The 20906-nt window shown below is 35.3% G+C and overlaps 1 protein-coding gene across 3 annotated transcripts in view; it reads right to left on the bottom strand.

The window, feature by feature from the left end:
- Positions 1-20906, bottom strand: part of lmtk2 (lemur tyrosine kinase 2) — a 41862-nt gene that overhangs the window by 13361 nt on the left and 7595 nt on the right. Inside the window, exons 2-6 of one of the 3 annotated variants that reach the window (XM_051101469.1) lie at positions 14031-14158; positions 13798-13948; positions 11930-12006; positions 11297-11415; positions 9731-9818 (exon numbers count right to left, since the gene is read on the bottom strand). In XM_051101469.1, coding sequence (XP_050957426.1) covers positions 9731-9818; positions 11297-11415; positions 11930-12006; positions 13798-13948; positions 14031-14158 — 563 coding nt within the window. Of the gene's footprint in view, positions 1-4195; positions 4365-9730; positions 9819-11296; positions 11416-11929; positions 12007-13797; positions 13949-14030; positions 14162-20906 lie in introns of those variants that run through there. The other 2 variants (XM_051101463.1, XM_051101470.1) reach the window with 2 other exon arrangements.

Genomic DNA, 20906 nt, shown 5'->3' on the forward strand with positions numbered 1-20906 from the left:
CCTAGCGACACAGGGCAAAGTACTCCCTTTGGAATGCTGCGGGAGAAACAGCGTTACAGCTGGCAGCCATGTAATACATGATTAACTCTCTGTGAAATCAACCAACCTGTAAAGCAAGCAAGCTTGGTTTGCATAGAATATAAAGCTTTCAAGTATCCATTTTTAAAAACAAATCCACTTTGGTTATAACCACTTCATTATGATATGAATAAAAGCACATGTGACCCTGGACCACAAAACCAGTCGTAAGGGTCAATTTTTGAAAGTGAGATATCTACATCAACTGAAAGCTGAAAAAATAAGCTTTCCACTGGTATATGATTAGGACAGGACAATTTTTGGCCGAGTGCAACTATTTAAATTCTGGAATTTGAGGTTGCAAAAAAAAAAAAAAAAAAAAAAAATCAATATTGAGAAAATTGCCTTTAAAGTTGTCCAAATTAAGTTCTTATTAATGCGTAAAACTAATCAAAAATTACATTCTGATATATTTACGGTAGGAAATGTACAAAATATCTTCACAGAACATGATCTTTACTTAATATCCTAATGATATTTGGCATAAATGAAAAATTAATAATTTTAACCCATACAGTGTATTTTTGGCTATTGCTACAAATACACCCGTGCTACTTATGACTGGTTTTGTGGTCCAGGGTCACATATGTGAGTTACTTTTTTTTTTTTACCCAAAAGGAGGCACAGTTTGTGAAAATCTAATGGGGAAAAATGGAAAAATTACATTTTGCCAACGAGATTAAAATTCTTGATACAATAATAATGTAATACGATGTCCACAATATTTATTAAAAAAAAAAAAAAAAAAAAAAGACAAATGAAGAACTGGGAAAAAAAAAATTACATTTTGCACATTTTACATTTAATTAATCTATCTAATGCACTTTGAAAGTTTAAAATGAAGAGCTCCAACCCATGTTCAAAAACTACGAAAGTCAGAAAAAAGAATTGACTTTAAATGGGACTCAACCCTCTTTTCAATTGTTATATACTGTCACAGTCTAAATTACATTCACACTGGTGTTTTAGGAAGCCAAACTAATTCACATATAACAACAACAACAGTAATAGCCATTTATTGTAAAACAATAGCACTGCAAAATACAATGAAAATGAATTACAATTCTTCTTTCCTCATTTCTACACTTAAAAGAGATATTTTGAATTTGGACTGCAGTAGCATTACCCATTTATACCGCTAGCTGTCAGCAATTCATACTGCACTTTTAAGCTTTTATTTTAACGGAAACGGCAGTAGAGCTTTTATTTTGATGGAAAAAAATGGAAAACTCCAGGTTTACAAAAACGCGTCTCACTACCAGTCTAGTGAACTGCTGTAATCTTCTGCCACAAAAAAAGCACTGGTGGCTGCTACCCAAACTTGTGCTAAACTCACAGTACATGCAATAAACGAGTTCACTGCATTAACTATAAACTATAAGAGTCATTTTGAGGCATGGAAAACACCAGATCACAAGCTGATTGCCTGAACGAAATGCACAACGAAAACAGACTTAATGAAGAGATTAAGCCATATTGCGCTTTCGGTTTTAGTTTGTTTGACAGATACTGTGTCAATGCATAATGGCCCAAAACACCAACTTAAAATATATAAAGTTTAAATATATTTTATTTTTTTCTTTAGAAAACCTATCGTTTCATATTGTCATGTAACCACGATAATATCGTTGCATCACTATTGCAAAGTGAAACTGATGCTTATTTTTAGTCTGATTAAGCATTCTGCATATAATATATGACAACATTATTATTGTTGTTATACTTTTAACTTTTCTTTGTAATTGTCATCTTTGTCACAAAAAAAATTAAAAAAAAAAATGTTTAGGCATGATTGTAAAAAAAGCAAACATTGTCATTTATTTTGATTTTCTATGAAATATGGCTTAAGGATATTCTTGACACCTTTGCATGAAATGCACACATTTTCGAGTTCTTAAGTCATGTTAAGTGCACAGCATTGTGAAGTGTACGATTACTTTTAGATCTCAGTAAATCTTACCAGGGGCTTGGTCTACACATAAACACGCATACACTTGGTGCAGCTCCCTACAGAAAGCCTTTACAGGAGAGACTGTCACTCAATCACAGAGCAACTGGCATTCTGCAAAGCAGCTCCAATTGCACCCTGCAGCTATATTTCTCTCTAAAATGCACTGTGTCAGGGTTACCAATGGTTACCAGCGATACACAAAGAAAAATCAGCCATCCACATGTGCTTCTCTACACCTCGGAAGAGTGACGCGTTGAGCAAACAGTTTAATATAAGGTAAAAGATGAAAAGGACAGGGACGGGACATACAGTGTTAAAAAAAAGAACTTCCCGCTCTGCACCGTACAAACTGGATACGAGTAGAGCTGCAGCTGACTCTCATTAGAAGAGATGGTGTGATATGTTCAGAATGGAATACTGGCGTGCTTCTTAATGCATACTCGAGAATATACACCTGCATGCTGCGTTATATCTAAAAGAAATACACTACACTCTTAAAAATGAAAGTGCAATGCCAAAGAAGAACCACTTTTTTGTTCCACAAAGAACCATTCAGTCAAAGGTTCTTTAAACAACCATCTCTTTCTTGCCTTGAAACTTCTTTCGCAACACAGAACATTTCGTGAAACAGAAAGATTCTTCAGATGTTAAAGGTTTTTATGGAACCATTTAGACAAAAAAGGTTCTTCGATGGCATTGTGAAGCACCTTTATTTTTAAGAGTGTACTGTTCAAAAGTTTAGGGTTAGTAAGAGTTTTTGGTCTTTAGTATAGGGAACAATTCTCACTATTAACTACTTACTTATTATCATGACTAATATTAACATATTGACTGTTTATTAATACTTAAAAAAAGCACCAATTTTGCATGACAATATTCTACATCCCTAATCCTACCCAATACCTGAACTTAACAACTGCCTTATTATTAATAAGCCGCAAATTAAGAGTTTATTGAGGCAAAAGTCGCAGTTAATGGACTGTTAATAGCGAGAACTGGACCTTAAAATAAAGTGTGACCGAGTTTTTAAAAGAAATCAATACTTTTATTCGATAAGGATGCATTGCAATTGATCAGTAAAGACAACAGTAAAGACATCTGTTACAAAAGATTTTATTTTAAATAAATGCTGCTCTTTTGAGCTTTCTATTCAATAAAGAATCCTCAATTAAATTTATAATAATAATAAGAATGTAATAAGAATAAAAATGTTTCTTGAGCAGAAAATCAGCATATTAGAATGGTTAAAATAGATAAAAAGGTAACACTTTATTTTAAGGTGTCCTTGTTACACGTTACATGTACTTACTATTACAGTAATGATTAGTTATGCATAACTACATGCATGTAACCCTAAGCCAAACCCTAATCCAAACTGTAACCATATGTGACCCTGGACCACAAAACTCCTACCGTAAATATGTCAAAACATCATTTTTGATTAGTAATATGCATTGCTAAGACCTTAATTTGGACAACTTTAAAAGCGATTTTCTCAATATTTAAGATTTTTTTGCACCCTCAGATTCCAGATTTTCAAATAGTTGTATTTCGGACAAATATTGTTCTATCCTATCCCATCTCATTTTCAAAAAAAAATGACCCTTATGACTGGTTTTGTGGTCCTGGGTCACATATAGTAAGTACATGCAGTTAATTAACATTACTCAGTGCTTAAGTGTATAAACACATTGTAATAATGACACCTTAAAATAAAGTGTAACCAAAAAATATATATATATTAAAAAAGAAAATGGTTCAAATTGTAATATTTTACAATATTACTGTTTATGCTGTATTTTTGATCAAGTAAATGCATCCTTTGGCTAGCAGAACATACTCAGAAGCATTAAAAACTTGTACTGACACCAAACTTTTGAACATATAAACATTATGCAACCAAATAACATTTTAAAACCCAACATTGTTGTCACATGACCTCATTAAGTCGTTTACTTAATCGCCTGGGTTGCAGTTATCTTGGAAATATTGTTTTGCCAGTCTGATAAAATGATGAGTCAAGAAAGAGACAGATATTTGAGGCTTTAAAGAGAAAAATGTGGTTGAACAACATTTTACACAGTAAGCATACTACATGTCCACAGTAAACATACTACATGCCAAAAAAATAAGTAGTATGCTATTCTGAACACAGCTGCTGACTACCTCAACCAAACCTCTCAATTCGAGTATTCATCCCACACAAACTGGTCTGGGATGGAATCGAGGCCAGAACTGTGCAGCACAGGCTTCTCCGTTATTCGTCTCAGGTGAGATTTTGTAGGACCGTACGACAAAAAAGGTCTATGTCTTAGCCTCTTGGTTGGTGTGAAGCCACACTCCGACTCGGGAAAGGAACGGCTTGGGTCGAAACCCGAGCTGTAACACCAGCTAAGGAAACGGCCCAGACTGCATTATGCAACAGTGGGCTGCAGTGAGCTCATTCTGTCTTCTCTGGAGACAGGCGGTATGGCTCGAAGCCATCCACCTGCTCAGGCCCAGAGGATCCCAGACCACAGGCATTGTTCCTAACAACTGGTCAGGTGTGCAGAATGTTCCTAACCACCACCGCAGTGGGATTAACACACAGCTAACTAATTACAGCGCGTGAGCGGAGTCAAGCTCAGCAGAAACTGAAAGGAATTAAAGAATATTGTCTCAGATGATTTAGTTCGCTTGTGCAAACAGTGAGCAGTGAACTGGCATGTCTCAGAAAGTGTTATTATTATGCTTCTGCAGATTAGCAGACGGGAAAAGTAACAAGACGCCATCGTTGTGGTCAACGTGCGTAAAACCATTGGCAAGGAACTCGTTAGATGATGACATCTGTTTGTTGTTTGTTTCGCTTTGCACTCGCACATTCGAGACTTGCAAGAACACAGGGCGTCTTTACTGCAGCACTTCAACACAGTAACTGATATTTAAATGTAGATATATTATAGTTAACTAAAACTGAAACCATTGTTACTTAAAATAACAAATGTTAACTGACAAAAAAAAATAAATAAATAAAAAATACAAATTATTATTCAACTAGCTTCTAAGGCACAAAAATGACTAAAACTTTTTTAAAAAATTTAAATAAACGCTAATTCAAACTAGTAATAAAAGCTAGAACAGTATCCATAAAATCATTTTCACAATCATATTCTAGCTCTTAGTAACTTCTGCAGCATGGTGATAAAATGCACCAACGCAGCAAGATGTGAGAGTGACGGTGTCAGTAAAAGAATCCTGTTGCTTTATTGGGATATGAGGGAATCGGAGAGCTACCTACTGCATGCAGTTATGTGGCTCATATCCTTCTCAGGCACAAGCAGCGCACCCGAAATAGATCAAGAAAAACAGAAAATAAATCAAAGGGCAAGAAGCAGCCCACTGACAGTCACTGGCTGTGTAACTTATGACGGATGCTGGCCTAATTAAAGTGCTGGGAACAAATAAAGAAGTGAGGTACGCTGGAGTATCTGTGCTTTCATCAGACTTGTCCGGTAAGAATTTGAGATGCTGTATGTGGCTGTGAAACAAGATTCCACAACGGCCAATTCAGGTGCTTACAAGAGTGCAAGAAAAGATGATCTGAAACGCAAGACAGATGCGGAAGAACTAAAAAAACAGATGTTTTCAAGTATCTAATATATCACTGATTAAAATGAATATCAAACACAGTAAGAACATAAAAAGCCCTAAAGATTTTATTGATGCCATAAACAAACAACCTACTGCGTTCCAACTTATCTGTCTTATTTAACTGGTACAACGGAGTCAGAAAAGATGCAATGGATGGCAAAGACTGCACAGAAATTAGAATTAGAAAGTACACTTTTTGGTAGAGATGCACGATATTGGATTTTTGCCGATATCCGATATGCCGATATTTTTTCATCTCATTTTGGCCGATACCGATACCGATATATATCATTTTATTTGGAAAGTTAGTTTTTAACAATAACTTATTCGTTAGGATTAAATAAATAGTAATGAGTGGTTTACATTCAATCCCTTCTTTTTCATCAGTAGACTAGCATTATTTATGATCTGAATTTTGTAAATTAAGTTCACTTTTGCTATGTTATAAGCCGAACTTCGGATGCTTTCACTTTCGAATTCGCAATCTGAATACAACATTTCAAAACGAAAACAGAAAAGTAGAACTAAACTGGGTGACTGTGAGGGTGCTTTGCGGGACATGAACAGGACATAATTCATTGCTACAATTTCTTAATTCGTTCCTATGATTTATTAATTTATTAATTTGTAAAATGAGGGAACGAATTAATATGTAGTATTAATGAATTGTTAATTTATTCCCACGAAATATTTTATTTCCCACCCGCAATTTATCACAGTAAGAGATACGAAAACATGGATTAAAAGTGAATGACAAGAAAATAAACCTAAGAAATTAAAGGGTGAGACGGTGAGGATTTGGGAAAATAAAAATATTAAGTTATGTGGCAATTCGTGACCAACTGGCAAAACAGTACACTTTTTTTGCACAAGAATACCAACATGTTTACCTTCTCTGGTTTAACAAGCGGTCTTTTACCCTACTCGAAAACCAAATCCTTCGTCCGCCATCGTTTCCAGAATAGTCGCGTCCTTTTTGCCGTCACCACCTGGCTCGTGCTGACACTACAAATACAAACCAGGCTCTACACCCGAAGCGCTCACAACGAAAACTACTCTTCGCGTGATCAGTGAAATCCTGAATATGCCACGGCTTTGTAACTCTGTAACCCGCGCTGTATGGAGCAGTGCGACCACGTCAAATTTTAACTTGCACATTTAAAAAAAAAAAAAAAAAAAGTGACAGTTTTGATCATTCTAGAGCCCTGCAATACAAAGGCATTCAACATGGAAAGAAAGTAATAGAAATGTAGTCACTAAGTCATGTTTAATTATAATTTCTAATTATTTTATACGGTGCACTGCGCTCTGACAGGGCTGCGGGACACGAACATAATTATTTCCTACAACTTGTTAATTCGTTCCTACGTTTTATTAATTTATTAATTTGTAAAATAAGGGAACGAATTAAAAAGTCGTATTAACGAATTCTTAATTTATTGCCACGAAATCTTTTATTTCCCACACGCAGTTTACCCGCATAAATGATCCGACAACATGGATTAAAAGTAAATGACAAGAAAACAAACCTGCGAAATTAAAGGGTGAGACGGTGATGATTTGTGAAAAGAAACTATAAATATTATTAAGTTTGTGGCAATTCGTGACCAACCGGGAAAACAGGACACACAGCCGCTTATGGCTTTAAATGTATTGGCTCGAACTGCATGAATCCAAAAGTATGGTCGCTACTAACATTTGCCTGCTAACCAATTATTTAACTTATAAAGAATGCTTTGTACCTCACTTGTGTCATATTCACGAAAAATGTTTCATATGAGCAACAGTGTGTTTTGCCGTTGCGCCGCCGAAGAAAGAGAATTCACTGACCGCGCGCCGTAATTACTTTTTATTTTAAATGCAGATCATGTCATGTGCAAACACAGCCATTGGGTTTCAAAATACAACAAAGAGCACCATAAAACCATTTAAAATGTGCATTTAGCGATCTAGTGACTGGATATGAAACAGGCAACAGTAAATGATCCCAAATGGAACAACGGCGCGCTTTCTCCTATAGCCGCTGCTGCCACTGCACGTGCTATTGCTATGCATCATTCTGTATGTGTATTCTCAGTTTAAATGCAGCGATACAAAACAGTGAATCTACTCCTCATTCAGTCAAAACTTTGCTTCAAGAATGAGCCACACTGCTGACGTGATCTAATCCCTAGCACACCCTTAGCACATGTGAGTTAACATATTCATCTTATCGGCAAAACATATCAGCATAATTTTTCATATCGGGCCGATGCCGATATTTACATTTGAAGTCATTATCGGCCGATTCCGATATCAGTCCGATAATATCGTGCATCCCTACTTTTTTGGAATATCTTTTTGGTAAAACTTTATTTTGATAGTCCACTTTAGACATTCTACTAACAGTAAGTAACTTTGCAACTGCATATCAGTCATTAGAGTGTCTGCTTAATATCTTCTAACACTCTTCTAAACTTTGCAAGTATGTCAACTTATTCTACTAAACCTAAACCTAACCTAACAGTCTGCTCTGAGAGTTAGTAAACATGTAGTTGCAAATAAATGAGAATTAGTTGACATGTAGTTGCAAAGTTACTTATAGTTAGTTGAATGTCTAAAGTGGACTATCAAAATAAAGTGTAACCATATTTTTGCACTCGTACATAGCTATCAGATTAAATATGGTGTCCAGACTAAGGCCTCTTGTAAAATCTGTTAATTTGTTTGCACTGGCTTCCTCTCTTAAAAGATTGGTTCACTCCAGAATTAAAATTTCCTGTTAATTTACTCACCCCGTTGTCATACAAGATCTTCATGTCTTTCTTTTTTCAGTCGAAAAGAATTAAGGTTTGCGGAAAACATTCCTTTTTTTTATACAGTGGTGGCCAATGGGTTAAACGTCCAAATTGCAGTTTCAAAGCAGCTTTAAAAGGCTCTACATAAGGGTCTTATCTAGTGAAACGATGAAAAAAAATAAAAATTTAAATATACCTTTTCACTATAAATTCTCGTCTTGCGCTAGCTCACCTTCACGCATTATTTAATGACATTCGAAAGGTCATGTGTGACATAGGAAGTACCAATCCAGTGTTAATAAAGTGCACCTTCACAGTCAAATGTCCTTTACAAAAAAGGTAAAACAATGATGTTGGAGTTTTTTGCCCTACCCTACCATTTTGAAACCAAGTACTAACCACGTAATGTGGGAAGCCGTAGACACGTATCATAGAGCTAGTGCAAGACGAGCATTTGTGGTTAAAAAGTATAGAAATTTGTATTTTTTTTTAGAAAGTGACTGATTGTTTTCACTAGATAAGTGAATTATTCTTCAGCTGAGATTGTGTAGAGCTCTTTGAATCTGCACTGAAACTGCAGTTTGGACCTTCATCCCATTCATCCCACTATATGGAGAAATTTTCTGGAATGTTTTCCTCAAAAACCTTAATTTCTTTTTGACTGAAGAAAGAAAGACATGAACATCTTGGATGAAATGGGGGTGAGTAAATCATCGGGAAATTTTAATTCTGGAGTGAATTAATCCTTTAATTAAATTAAATTAAATTAGTGAATATACTACTGTCCAAAAATTAGAGGTCAGTAACATTAAAAAAATAAATAACACACTTATTCAGCAAGGATTCATTCAATTGAAATAAACTGTTCTTTTGAACTATTCATCAAAGATTCCTGAAAAAATGTATTATGGTTTCCAAAAAATGTTATGCAGCACCAGGGTTGCCAGGCATTCACAACAAAATCCACCCAATTGCTACTAGCCTGTTTCGAGGAGGGTCCCCCTTTAAAAATTGCCTTCTGTGGGATAAAATACACATTTCTTTTGTCAGGTTCCCCTGGTAAATCCGTTAAATATCATGTTATTGGGGTCGATTCATTCCGCAGCTTAACATTGATAATTGTAAGAAATGTTTCTTGAGCAGTAAATCAGCATATTAGAATGATTTCTGAAGGATCATGTGACACTGAAGACCAGAGTAATGATGCTGAAAATTCAGCTTTGCATCACAGGAATAAATTACATTTTACAAATAGATACGTTTTATATAAATCAGATCACCCAAATTAACTTACCAGTTCACAGTACTCAAAAACAAGCAGGAAAGGGATGGCTTCCACACACTGACCAAGACACTGCAGTATATTGGGATGCTGAAGAACCCTGTAAACACAATTAATTAAAAACATTTATTGAACCATAAATAACATAGTCTGCTCACCACAATAATATTATAGCAGCTTTAAAGACAACAATAAAAATGTAAGCTGAAATTTTCTCCAGCAGAAAATTATATAACCAAGTATTAAACAAGTTTCTTTTTCACAATATCTAAAAAAAATGTTAGATGGGTTGTGAACCAGCTCAAGTCAGAAGAGCCCAGCTCCAGATATTCTCAGTCTAGATATAATGCCTCTCTCAGTGTAAGTCTGATCACTTAGTAATATAATAACACAACTCTCCTCAACAAGTATCATGATCTTAGACACTGTTCATGTCTGTAATACAACTCGGCACAGCACAGATTACATAGTGAAATTTAATAATTACAGTTAGAGGTTTGAATTAAAAGTACACTACAACAAGATTGTTAATGGTTTTTTTTTTTTTTAAAGAAGTCTCTTCTGCTTACCAAGCCTGCATTCATTTGATCCAAAGTACAAGAAAAACAGTAAAATTTTGAAATATGTGTACTATTTAAAATAATTGTTGTCTATTTGAATATAATTTAAAATGTAATTTATTCCTGTGATTTCAAAGCTGAATTTTAGTATCATTACTCTAGTCACATCATTCTAACATTCTGTTTGCTGCTCAAAAAACATTTATTATTATTAAAACAGCTGAGTAGAACTTTTTCAGGTTTCTTTGATGAACAGAAAGTTCAGAAGAACAGCATTTATTTGAAACACAAATCTTTTTTAACATTATAAATAAATAACAAAAAATGTAAATTATAAAAAAAAAAATATATATATACTGACTTAAAGCTTTTGACTGGAATTGTTTATAATGTTAGAAAAGCTTTTTATTTCAGATAAATGCTGATCTTTGGATCTTTCTATTCATCAAAGAATCCTAAAAAAATGTAATCACCTGTTTTAAATATTGATAATAATAATAAATGTTTCTTGAACTGCAAATCAGCATATTAGAATGATTTCTGAAGGATCATGTGACACTGAAGACTGGAGTAATGATGCTGAAAATTCAGCTGTGCATCACATGAATAAATTACATTTTAAAATGTACACAATTAGAAAACAGTTATTTTAAATAGTTATTTAAATACTGTTTTTGCTGTACTTTGGATCAAATAAATGCAGGCTTGGTAAGCACTTCTTTAAAAAACATTAAAAATCTAAAACTTTTGACTGGTAGTGTATGAGCAATAATAATAGTGATGCTCGCCTTAATAAACACCACTAATAAACTGAAAGCCTATCATGATTTACCCAGTCGCAAGCCAACCAAATCCCACTGGACAAACTCAAGTCCCGCCCTAGATTATTTGCTGGTTTGAGCTTCTCATCATCATAATATATAGTTTGAGAGTTGATGTGTTTACAGTAAAAAGTGGATTGAAACTACTCAATGATTAAAATAAATCACTGCTAAAATTAGGATAAAGGCCGTCTCACCTGTATGGGTCTCCCTGCTGCAGGAACTCATTCTGCTCTTTGGAGCTGGCATTGGCCTTCAGCTCTTTGACAACCGCTCGGGCGACTCCAGGGTCCACGTAGATCTCACTGAGCAGAACCTGTCAGAATCAGACAAACAGAGAAATCACTTTGATAATGGACCAATCCAACACCGCCAAGTGATTCAGAAAGGAAAAGAGTCCTTCCGGCAAACAAGGCCTGTTAGGCGTATCGCAGCACAGCGCAACAGGTGGCTCAGACGAGGATGTTCCCATGGCTCGGCTAGGCAGGAAAAAGCATCAGGAAACAAGGTTTTCCCTTAAGTCTTAATCTCGGTAAACACATCCACACTCAGGCTGCGGGAGGACAGCATGAGTGCCGTATAATGCTCCCTTGTACACGTCAAACTCTGGCCCCCGAGGACCCCCGGCATAGAGATGAGAGCATGTACCAACAAGATCACGAGATGTGATTATTCAAGATGAATTCTCAGGAGACATTGTACATTTGTCCTTGACAAATACTTCAGAAGTCAGTACTTTGCTTTCACACAATGTGTGTCACAAGACACAAGTCTAGCAATACACCTTCACACTTTCAGTGTACAATGTAAACACAGGAAGACAGGTTTACCTTTCCAAACCAGCCGTTCCCGATCTCCTGAATGTAACTGAGAGAGTGTCGTGCCACGTGAGGACCTGATGAGACGTCTAAAAGACCGGACAAACAGAAAAAAAAAAAGAAAAAAAAATCACTGTAATTCTTCAGCTAGTCTGAATACAATGCTTGAAATTAATCTCTCAAAGAACAAAGCTAACAGAATCTACTACTCCTGTGTGGTTATGTAAGGTTTATTCATCATAATACAGTTTCTTTCAGATGTATTTTGAAAGCAGTTAATCTACTTTATGCAGTACATGTAAAGACTTCAGCGCTGAGTGTTTTACTCAAGTCAATTCAGGCTGGTTTATTGAAGTGCTGTGTTTATTTGTCTCATGATCTGCCTGAAAATCATGCTACAACATTACAGTCACACTGATGTTTGCTCTTACTATAGTCTATTTACTATTCTCACTAGAGGTAATATTACAATATAATATAACCTGTGATACTTTAAGGATTTGATGAGTAAAAAGTTAAAAAGAACAGCATTTATTTAAAATGTAAATCTTTTTTTACCACTATACACTGCCATATTGGTTTTTAAGTCTCTTCTGCTCACCAAGCCTGCATTTATTTGATCCAAAGTATAGCAAAAACTGTAAAACTTTAAAATATTTTTACTATTTAAAAGAACTGTTTTTTATTTGAACATATTTTAAAATGTAATTTATTCCTGTGATTTCAAAGCTGATTTTTTAGCATCATTACTCCAGTCACATGATCCTTCAGAAATCATTCTAATATTCTGATTTGCTGCTCAAAAAACATTTAGTACTATGTTGAAAACAGCTGAGTAGAATTTTTTCAGGTTTATTTGATGAATAGAAAGTTCAGAAGAACAGCATTAATCTGAAATAAAATCTTTTATAACGTTACAAATGTCTTTATTATCACTTCTAATCAATTTAACGCATGCTTGCTAATAATTCATTTCTATAATTCTATAAGCTTTTTATGGCAGATAAGTCTTTGGGTCTTTCTAATGATCAAAGAATCAACTGTTTTAAATACTGATAATAATGTTTCTTAAACAGCAAATCAGCATATTAGAATCATTTCTGAAGGATCATGTGACACTGAAGAGTGAAGTAATGATGCTGAAAATTCAGCTTTGATCACAGAAATAAATTACATTTTAAAATATATACAAATAGAAAGCGGTTACTTTAAATAGTAAAAATAATTTGCTGTACTTTAGATCAAATAAATGCAGGCTTGGTGAGCAGAAGAGACTTCTTTGAAAAAAAACAAAAATCATACTGTTCAAAAACTTTTGACCAGTAGTGTATTAAGCAATTATTTTTAAACTGTGACAATATCTCACAATATTACATTTTTTACTTTATTTTTGATCAAATAAATTCAGCTTTGGTGAGTGTGAAAGACTTTCAGGAATCAAGATCATTAAAATATGCGACCACAAAACCAGTCTTAAGTAGCATGGGTTTATTTGTAGCAATAGTTAAAAATACATTGTACGGGGTAAATTTATCGATTTTTCTTTTATGCCATAAATCATTAAGATATTAAGTAAAGATAATCTGCCATGAAGATATTTTGTAAATTTCCTACTGTAAATATATCATCACTTAATTTGTGATTTTAAGCATTGCCGAAAACTTCATTTGAACAACTTTTTCCGATTTTCTCAATATTTGGATTTTTTGGCATCCTCAGATTAAGATTTTCAAATAGTTGTATCTTTTGAAAAATTGACCCTTATGACTGGTTTTGTGGTCATATCTTATCAGCCCCAAAATTCAATGTACTATCTTTGTAGTTAATGCCAGTGGGTGCATTTGAAGATGAACTGAAGGGGCAAGACACGTGTTTCTCACCTGTTATGCGTGGAAGTTGGAGGTGAGGGGGTCCAGGGAGGGGTACAGGTGGAACAGCAAGTGTATAAACCTCTGCAGGCGACTGCATAGAGGGGGTGTCCTCCGCTGGGGGCGTGAAATCAACCTCATCCTCAAAGTGGTCTTCAAACTCCTGCCACATTACAAATAACATTTGAAATGAATACTAGCAACAATCCAAAAATACTCTAGACCTCAAAGAGCATTTCACTCACCTTAAAGTTGATCTCTTGCTCTTTGCAGCAGGAAGCACAGTTGAGCAGCAGTACCACAAGGGCCACCAACACAGCCAGAGACAACAGCAGCGGGATGGTCAGAGAGTAATCCACATATCCAGCAGCCTCTGCTGAACACAAACACCTGATTAAAGCTCAGTGTGTTACGCAGCGGATAGATGCTAATGGAGCGATAAGCTTTTAGTGGGAATCCCTTGTGTAGTAAGCAGGATTATTTGAAATGAGAGCGACCACACGGTCATTTAATCATTCCTTTGCTCCAGGACACTGATGTGCTTAGGTTTCTAGAGTGACAACACAGCAGGTTACCATCAAGAGAGATTAAAAGCCTGCTTAACACCAAGAACTGATTATAATGGGAGTCATTTAGTTATGACACTTCGCACTACACCACACACATCTGACAGAGACATAGTATATGTGCAGGTTGTTTACAGCAGCAATTAAGGCTCCACAATATAGACAAAGTATCGGGGATATTTCTACAGTTTCTATAAGTTTCTATACTTTTATAACCACAGATGCTCATCTTGCACTTGCTTTGCAATGCACGTCTATGAACTTAACGCATTACTTAATCATGTTGGAAAAGTCACGCGTGGTTCAAGAAGGTAGGGTATCTAATTTTCTCCTCTAACTTCAACAATGTCCTACATCGCTGTTTTACCTGTTTTGTAAAGGCCGTTTGACTTTCTTTGCAAATTCGCTTTGTAAACATTAGGTCGGTACTTCCACCTATATCACGCTAGTATGCAGAGTTTTGGTTCATTTTTGTGCTGCACGAAAGGAAAACGGCTGAAAGCGGCATCCTATTTTTCTTTATTTTACAAAAGCACAAATTTGTTTTTATTGTGAATGTATACAGAAGCAAATGATTACAGTTTTGATTATCTGTATGACTAAGAGGAGTTGTTTCCACTGTTAGATGAAGAAAAAAAAAAAAATCAAGTGATTGCGCCAGTGCTGCACACGCACACACCGTTTTTGCAGTTTTTGCACACAGCATTGCTAACTTGACAATGCAGCCTTTCCATTATCATCATAACATACAGTCAACCAAAGCATATGGGAAAAAACACACTGCTTAATCATTATCAACATACTGCCATGATATTACTCCAATCAATTTGTTTCATGTGGATATTGGAATGCGAGTGAAGCACAAAACCAGGTTAACATAATAAATAATATTTTGGCATTCAAATACATCTTGAATACGGAAACATTTGGATTTGTGTCGTATGTGCCCAATGTTCAGTTTCACTTTACGATTAAGATAAAAATCACAATTGTCGATTATTCCCTTGAAATTGTTATTGCGATTATTAAAAGAGAACTTCCAGAACAACAATTTACAGATAATGTACTCAACACCTTGTCATCCAAGATGTTGATGTCTTTCTTTCTTCATTTGTCAAGTAATTGTGTTTTTTGAGAAAAACATTTCAGGATTTTTCTCCATATAACGGACTGATATGGTGCCCCGAGTTTGAAATTCCAAAATACAGTTTAAATGCGGCTTCGAACGATCCCAGATGCGGTTGTAAATGATCCCAGCCGAGAAAGAAGGGTCTTATCTAGTGAAACAATCGGTTATTTTCATTAAAAAAATACAATTTAAATATTTTTAAATCTCAAATGCTCATCTTGTCTTGCTCTCCCTGAACTCTGTGTATTCTGGCTCAAGACAGTTAGGGTTTGTCGAAAAACTCAACTTCAAAAATCATTTCAAAATCATCCTGCATCGCTGGAGAAGTTCCGACCCAGTCTTTGTAAAGTGAACATGCAAAAATCATCAAACACCCTTAACAAAAAAGGTAAAACAGCGACATAGGATGATTTTGAAGTTGAGGGAGAAAACAGTTTTTCGACATACCCTAACTGTCTTGAGCCAGAATACAGGGAAAGTAAGACAAGACGAGCGTTTGACATTAAAAGGTATAGAAATTGTATTATTTTTATGAAAATAACCGATTGTTTTGGTAGATAAGACCCTTCTTCCTCAGCTGGGATAGTTTGAAGCCACATTTAAACAGCATTTTGGGGCACCATAGAAGTCCACTATATGGCTAAGTTTATATTGTTTGTAAATATTTCGTGTTGGCATCAGGTGTATTTCTGAATGTAATAATAAAATGTGACTTAACGATATAGACACAATTTATCTTTTTTCTCTCTCTCAAAAATGCAATTTTTTTTATTTTAAACAATTGATAAAAAAAAAATTTAAATGACCGTTTGTATTGATTGTACTGATTGTATTAATCGGTCAAAATTCTTTCTGTTGGTTAAAATGAGCATCCCTATTAAAAAGTACATGCATTTTTATTTTTTTTAAAGAAAATAACCAATCGTTTCACTAGATAAGACCCTTATTTCTCCTTATTCCCCTTTGATCTGCGTTAAAACTGCAATTTGGACCTTCAATCCATTGGCTTCCATTGACGTCAACTATATGGAGAAAAATCCTTAATTTCTTTTCAACTAAAAAAGAAAGACATGAACAGATATACACTGTTGTGATGTACCACGTTGTTGTGAATAAAACTCACTCTAAAACACTCTTGGCTCTCTTTAAGGGATTAAAGGACGAGTCTGATCTCTCAGCAGCCTACACGTGAACCATTTGCAGGACATTGTCCTCTGGACGGGTCTAACAGAAGTTCGGATATCAAGTGTTGAAAGGCTGGATGTGCTTCAGCACCTGTTCTGTCACTACAGCACTATTAACACTGCACTCCATTCCTCTCATCAAAACAAAACAACCCTCTGGGGGTTCAGAACAGCAGGCAGCATAATTGGTGGCAGGAGAGGTCAGTAACACAGATCTCAGATCAGGCGCGTTGGGCCGCCAGCGTCACATGTGTCTGTGCGTGTTTGGCGTGTTGCTAGCCCGGTAGTTTGTCTTGCACAATTAGCTGACAAGGATGTGTATGTATGGATAATATGCTAAGGCACATCTTTCATCAGCGGCTGGCATGATCTCCCATAATAGTAATAAATGTGGCATCGGTAATCCTACAGGCCACACACGGAGCTATGGAGCTATGAAACATGAGTGGCAAAGACGGAGCTATTTTGAACACTTACTCATAAAAGGTGGTTTGCAGTACACAGGTCTTTGACTGGGTAGTGGTCAATAGTAACCTTCGTTATGCCATAATCTCACATTTAAGATTTGTACCGATTGATCCCTGCTTTACTTGTGAGTATTAGTGCGAGATTTTCCCCTGATTTAAACTTCAACAAAGCATTAGAGTTTGGAAAAGATGACTTAAACATTTTAACTCGGATTTAAAGTCACAGGTAATGTTCGGTATAGAAGGGGAAAAAACGTAAAACAGCTTTATGTTATTTTTTTATTAAACAGTGCTTTACAAAACAAACAAAGGCTCTGTTTTTTAAAAAAAAAATCAAAGTCTGTCTGTTACTGCAGAAACCAGCTGTAAAACACTCTTTGTACTGCAGTTTAAGGTGCTGTTGTAAATAAGGGAAGAGATTTTAACTTTTTCACCATTTGGATATAAACTATTTTAGCAAAATATACTACGGTTGTCACTAACAATTATTTTGGTAATCAAGTAATTGGACAATTGTTCTGTCGATTAATCGAGTAATCGGATAATTATACTTTTTTTAGGTAATATAAATAGACCTAAGTAAACAATGGCCTTTAAAATTAATTAAAATATATATGTAATTAGCGTTGTACAACGATTAATCATGATTAATCACATACAAAATAAAAGTTTTGCTTACAAAATATATGTGTACTGTGTATATTTATTATGTATATATAAATACACACATGCACGGATATATAAGAAAAATATATTTATATATTAAATATAATTATATATAATATTATATCAATAAAAATATATACGTAAATATTTTCAAAATATATACTGTATGTGTGTTTTTTTTTATATGCATAATAAATATACACAGTACACACACATATATTATGTAAACAAAAAAAATTGCATGTGGTTAATCATGATTAATCGTTGCACAGCACTATATATAATGGCAATTATGCAATAATAATTGGTATAGCATTATGCTTTATTATCATTTTAAAATGGGTTTAATATTTCCCGCAGCCTCAGAAAATGGATTCTTGTCTGCAGAATGCACCACCTCCAATATTTTGCCAGTTACTCAACAAGGGAAAAATGCAATCCAGGATTGTTTAAATCGGGTACTCTGACTGCCTTAAAATATATATTACACTGTAAAAAATGACTGATTTTAACAGCAAAAGACTGTAAAAACGCTACAGTAAAAATCTGTTAAATGGTTAACGGTAAGTTCCCCTACTATATATAGTAAAAAAAAAAAACTGTATTGGACATTACATGTAATTTATGATAGTACACAGTTTTTGGAAATGAAAAAGAACGTAAAATTTACAGTGAATAACCGTGAATTGACATTTGTACATTAGAGTTGTATGTTACATCCAATGTTGTTAAACAAATGTTTATTGCATTATTAAAACTGTAAAACCTAAAACGTTGCTACCGTGTTTTTTACTGTAAAATTCTGGCAACCACAGCTGCCTTTTTTTTACCATACATTTTACAGATTTTTTTACGGTGTATTATTTGGGCTTTTGTCTGTTCGACATGCATACATGCACTAAATGCTGATTAGCTTCACAGAGATGCAAAATAGAAATGTTTGCATGAATTTCAGATTTACAGATAAGGACACAACCTTAAGGACGCAAGTTACACACTAAGGAAAACAGGTCTCAAATGTATTAAACAGCACACGCATCTGACAGGAAGACAAGCTGATTTAAACTGTGTGCTTATGACTTAGTTTGCAGCATTTAACTGAATAATTTAAGGTTTAGGATCATTTTTCCACAGCTACTTACTCTGTTCTGTGTTATTTTATGGTATTACAATCCCATCCTAGGGGGAGCCTCATAAATTCCAGTTACGTTATCTTTTGAAAGTTTTTTTTTAAAGAAACAAATACTTTTATTCAGCAGAGATGCAAGCAAGTGAATTATTTATGCACCAGAACTTCAAAACCTGTGCATTTTGGCCATTCATTGACACAACAACAGTGTTTTGCATCCTTAAAATGAAACTTTTTGAAAACTATAATGTTGTTTTCTCTGTGTAAACTACAAAAATGAACATTTGTGAAAAAGTCATGTGCATGTGTGTTATGTGATCACGCTGTGTTTTTTTTACAATGGTCTGGCATGAATAATGCTGTTTAGTCGTTTTCGTGAATGGGGACTGTTTTGACATCTGTATGTGGAAAATGCAAAGGAAAAACACTCCCGTTTTTAGCACACCGTCGTGTAAACGTGCCCTTTTTTCCTCAAGCCACATCCCTTTGACTGCAATGTACACCTGAACCCTTCAGTGCAGAGTCAAATGACAATATGATCTAACACTGCAATTACACCAAGAGCACTGGGATGTTCATGAGAGAGCTGTTGCTAGGCAGCCACAAGAGACAAGACCCAGGCACATGAAATAACCCAAGATAGTTCAATACAATACAAACGCCAAGAAATCAGCGACACTGACTGCGTAGAAAGAACACCCACCTGCCAAAAAACAAGATGCTAAATCTGTCACTTCCAACCAACACTCGTATTTTTAGATTATTAAAAGGCCCCCTTTTTAAAAATGTTTTTATGATGAACACTTACATGTAAGCATGTGTCTTGACACTTTCACACCAGTCCATCTCCAAAAATTGCCAGACATTAATGTCTCCGGTTGCTAATATTTCTTCCACGAAAACCAGTTGACACCAAACGTGTTAAACTGTTTATATCCATCTTTCTTGGTTAGAGCAAGTTTGCAATTACTGGAATGACCCATGCACTCCTTATAAAAATATACAAACATTTTTTACAAACTGTCTCAAGCTAGGGTTACCTAGGGTTAACTGTCTTGATCAAAGGCACAGCAGTTCATAGATGAGCCCTTGCAGGGTGTGAGCGTACAATTTTACAACACTCACTTGTGCAGAATGGAGGTCAGAGGTTTAATTATTAATAATAAACTGTGTCTCATTCGTGTCAACAGTTTTAGACATTAAAACTTGGCATCCCTGAGTGAAAGCACTACATTACTGATTTCCTAAGTTGAGAGTAAATCAATAACAACGCTGCATCATGTGTTCTGAAAATTAAACAGTGAATGGCCTAAATGTCAATGCATCTGTGACCAAGCGGCAGGCTTCCAGCTCAGTAGCTGCATGGGTTATGAGGGGTTGAGAGATGTGCTGATCATTACTGAAGTCTGACTGAGCCCCTGCTCCTCTGATGAGTGACGAGCAGCGGGCAGCAGCACAATCGCCTCCCCGTTTGTTCTTCTTATCTGAGTCATGAGTTTATATCATGACTTGGCAAGCAGCACAAATTATTCAACTGCTTCTCAGGCCAATAAACACCAAGCTGTCAGCTCTTATTTCGGCTCTCTTGCATAATGAAGTGATGTCCTCTCACACAGAAGTGGAGATGACCCAATTGGACAGGGTGTTGTTTTCTCGATTTGGCATATGTGTGGACAGATTCAGGTGGAGTTTTAGATGGCCCACTTGCTACTGCCTCATGGGTTTCAAGTACAAATGCAACACGATGACAGTAATCGTCCAACTAACTACTCAATTATTGATTTTAGATTTAAAAGCTTTGTGGCTACTGTTAGCCTTCAGGGCATTTATATCTAGTGTAATGAAAAATACTGATGGATTTTGCAAGTAGAAGCATATAGAAAGTTGCGTCCAATCAAAAGCTCTCTAGAATGAGAATTAGGGATGGGACAATAAATCGATTCGTGGGTCGATTCTGAGATCTTCCGAATGCATCGCCAT

Source organism: Labeo rohita, chromosome 3 (genome assembly GCF_022985175.1).
Source record: "Labeo rohita strain BAU-BD-2019 chromosome 3, IGBB_LRoh.1.0, whole genome shotgun sequence".
NCBI classification, from domain to species: Eukaryota; Metazoa; Chordata; class Actinopteri; order Cypriniformes; family Cyprinidae; genus Labeo; species Labeo rohita.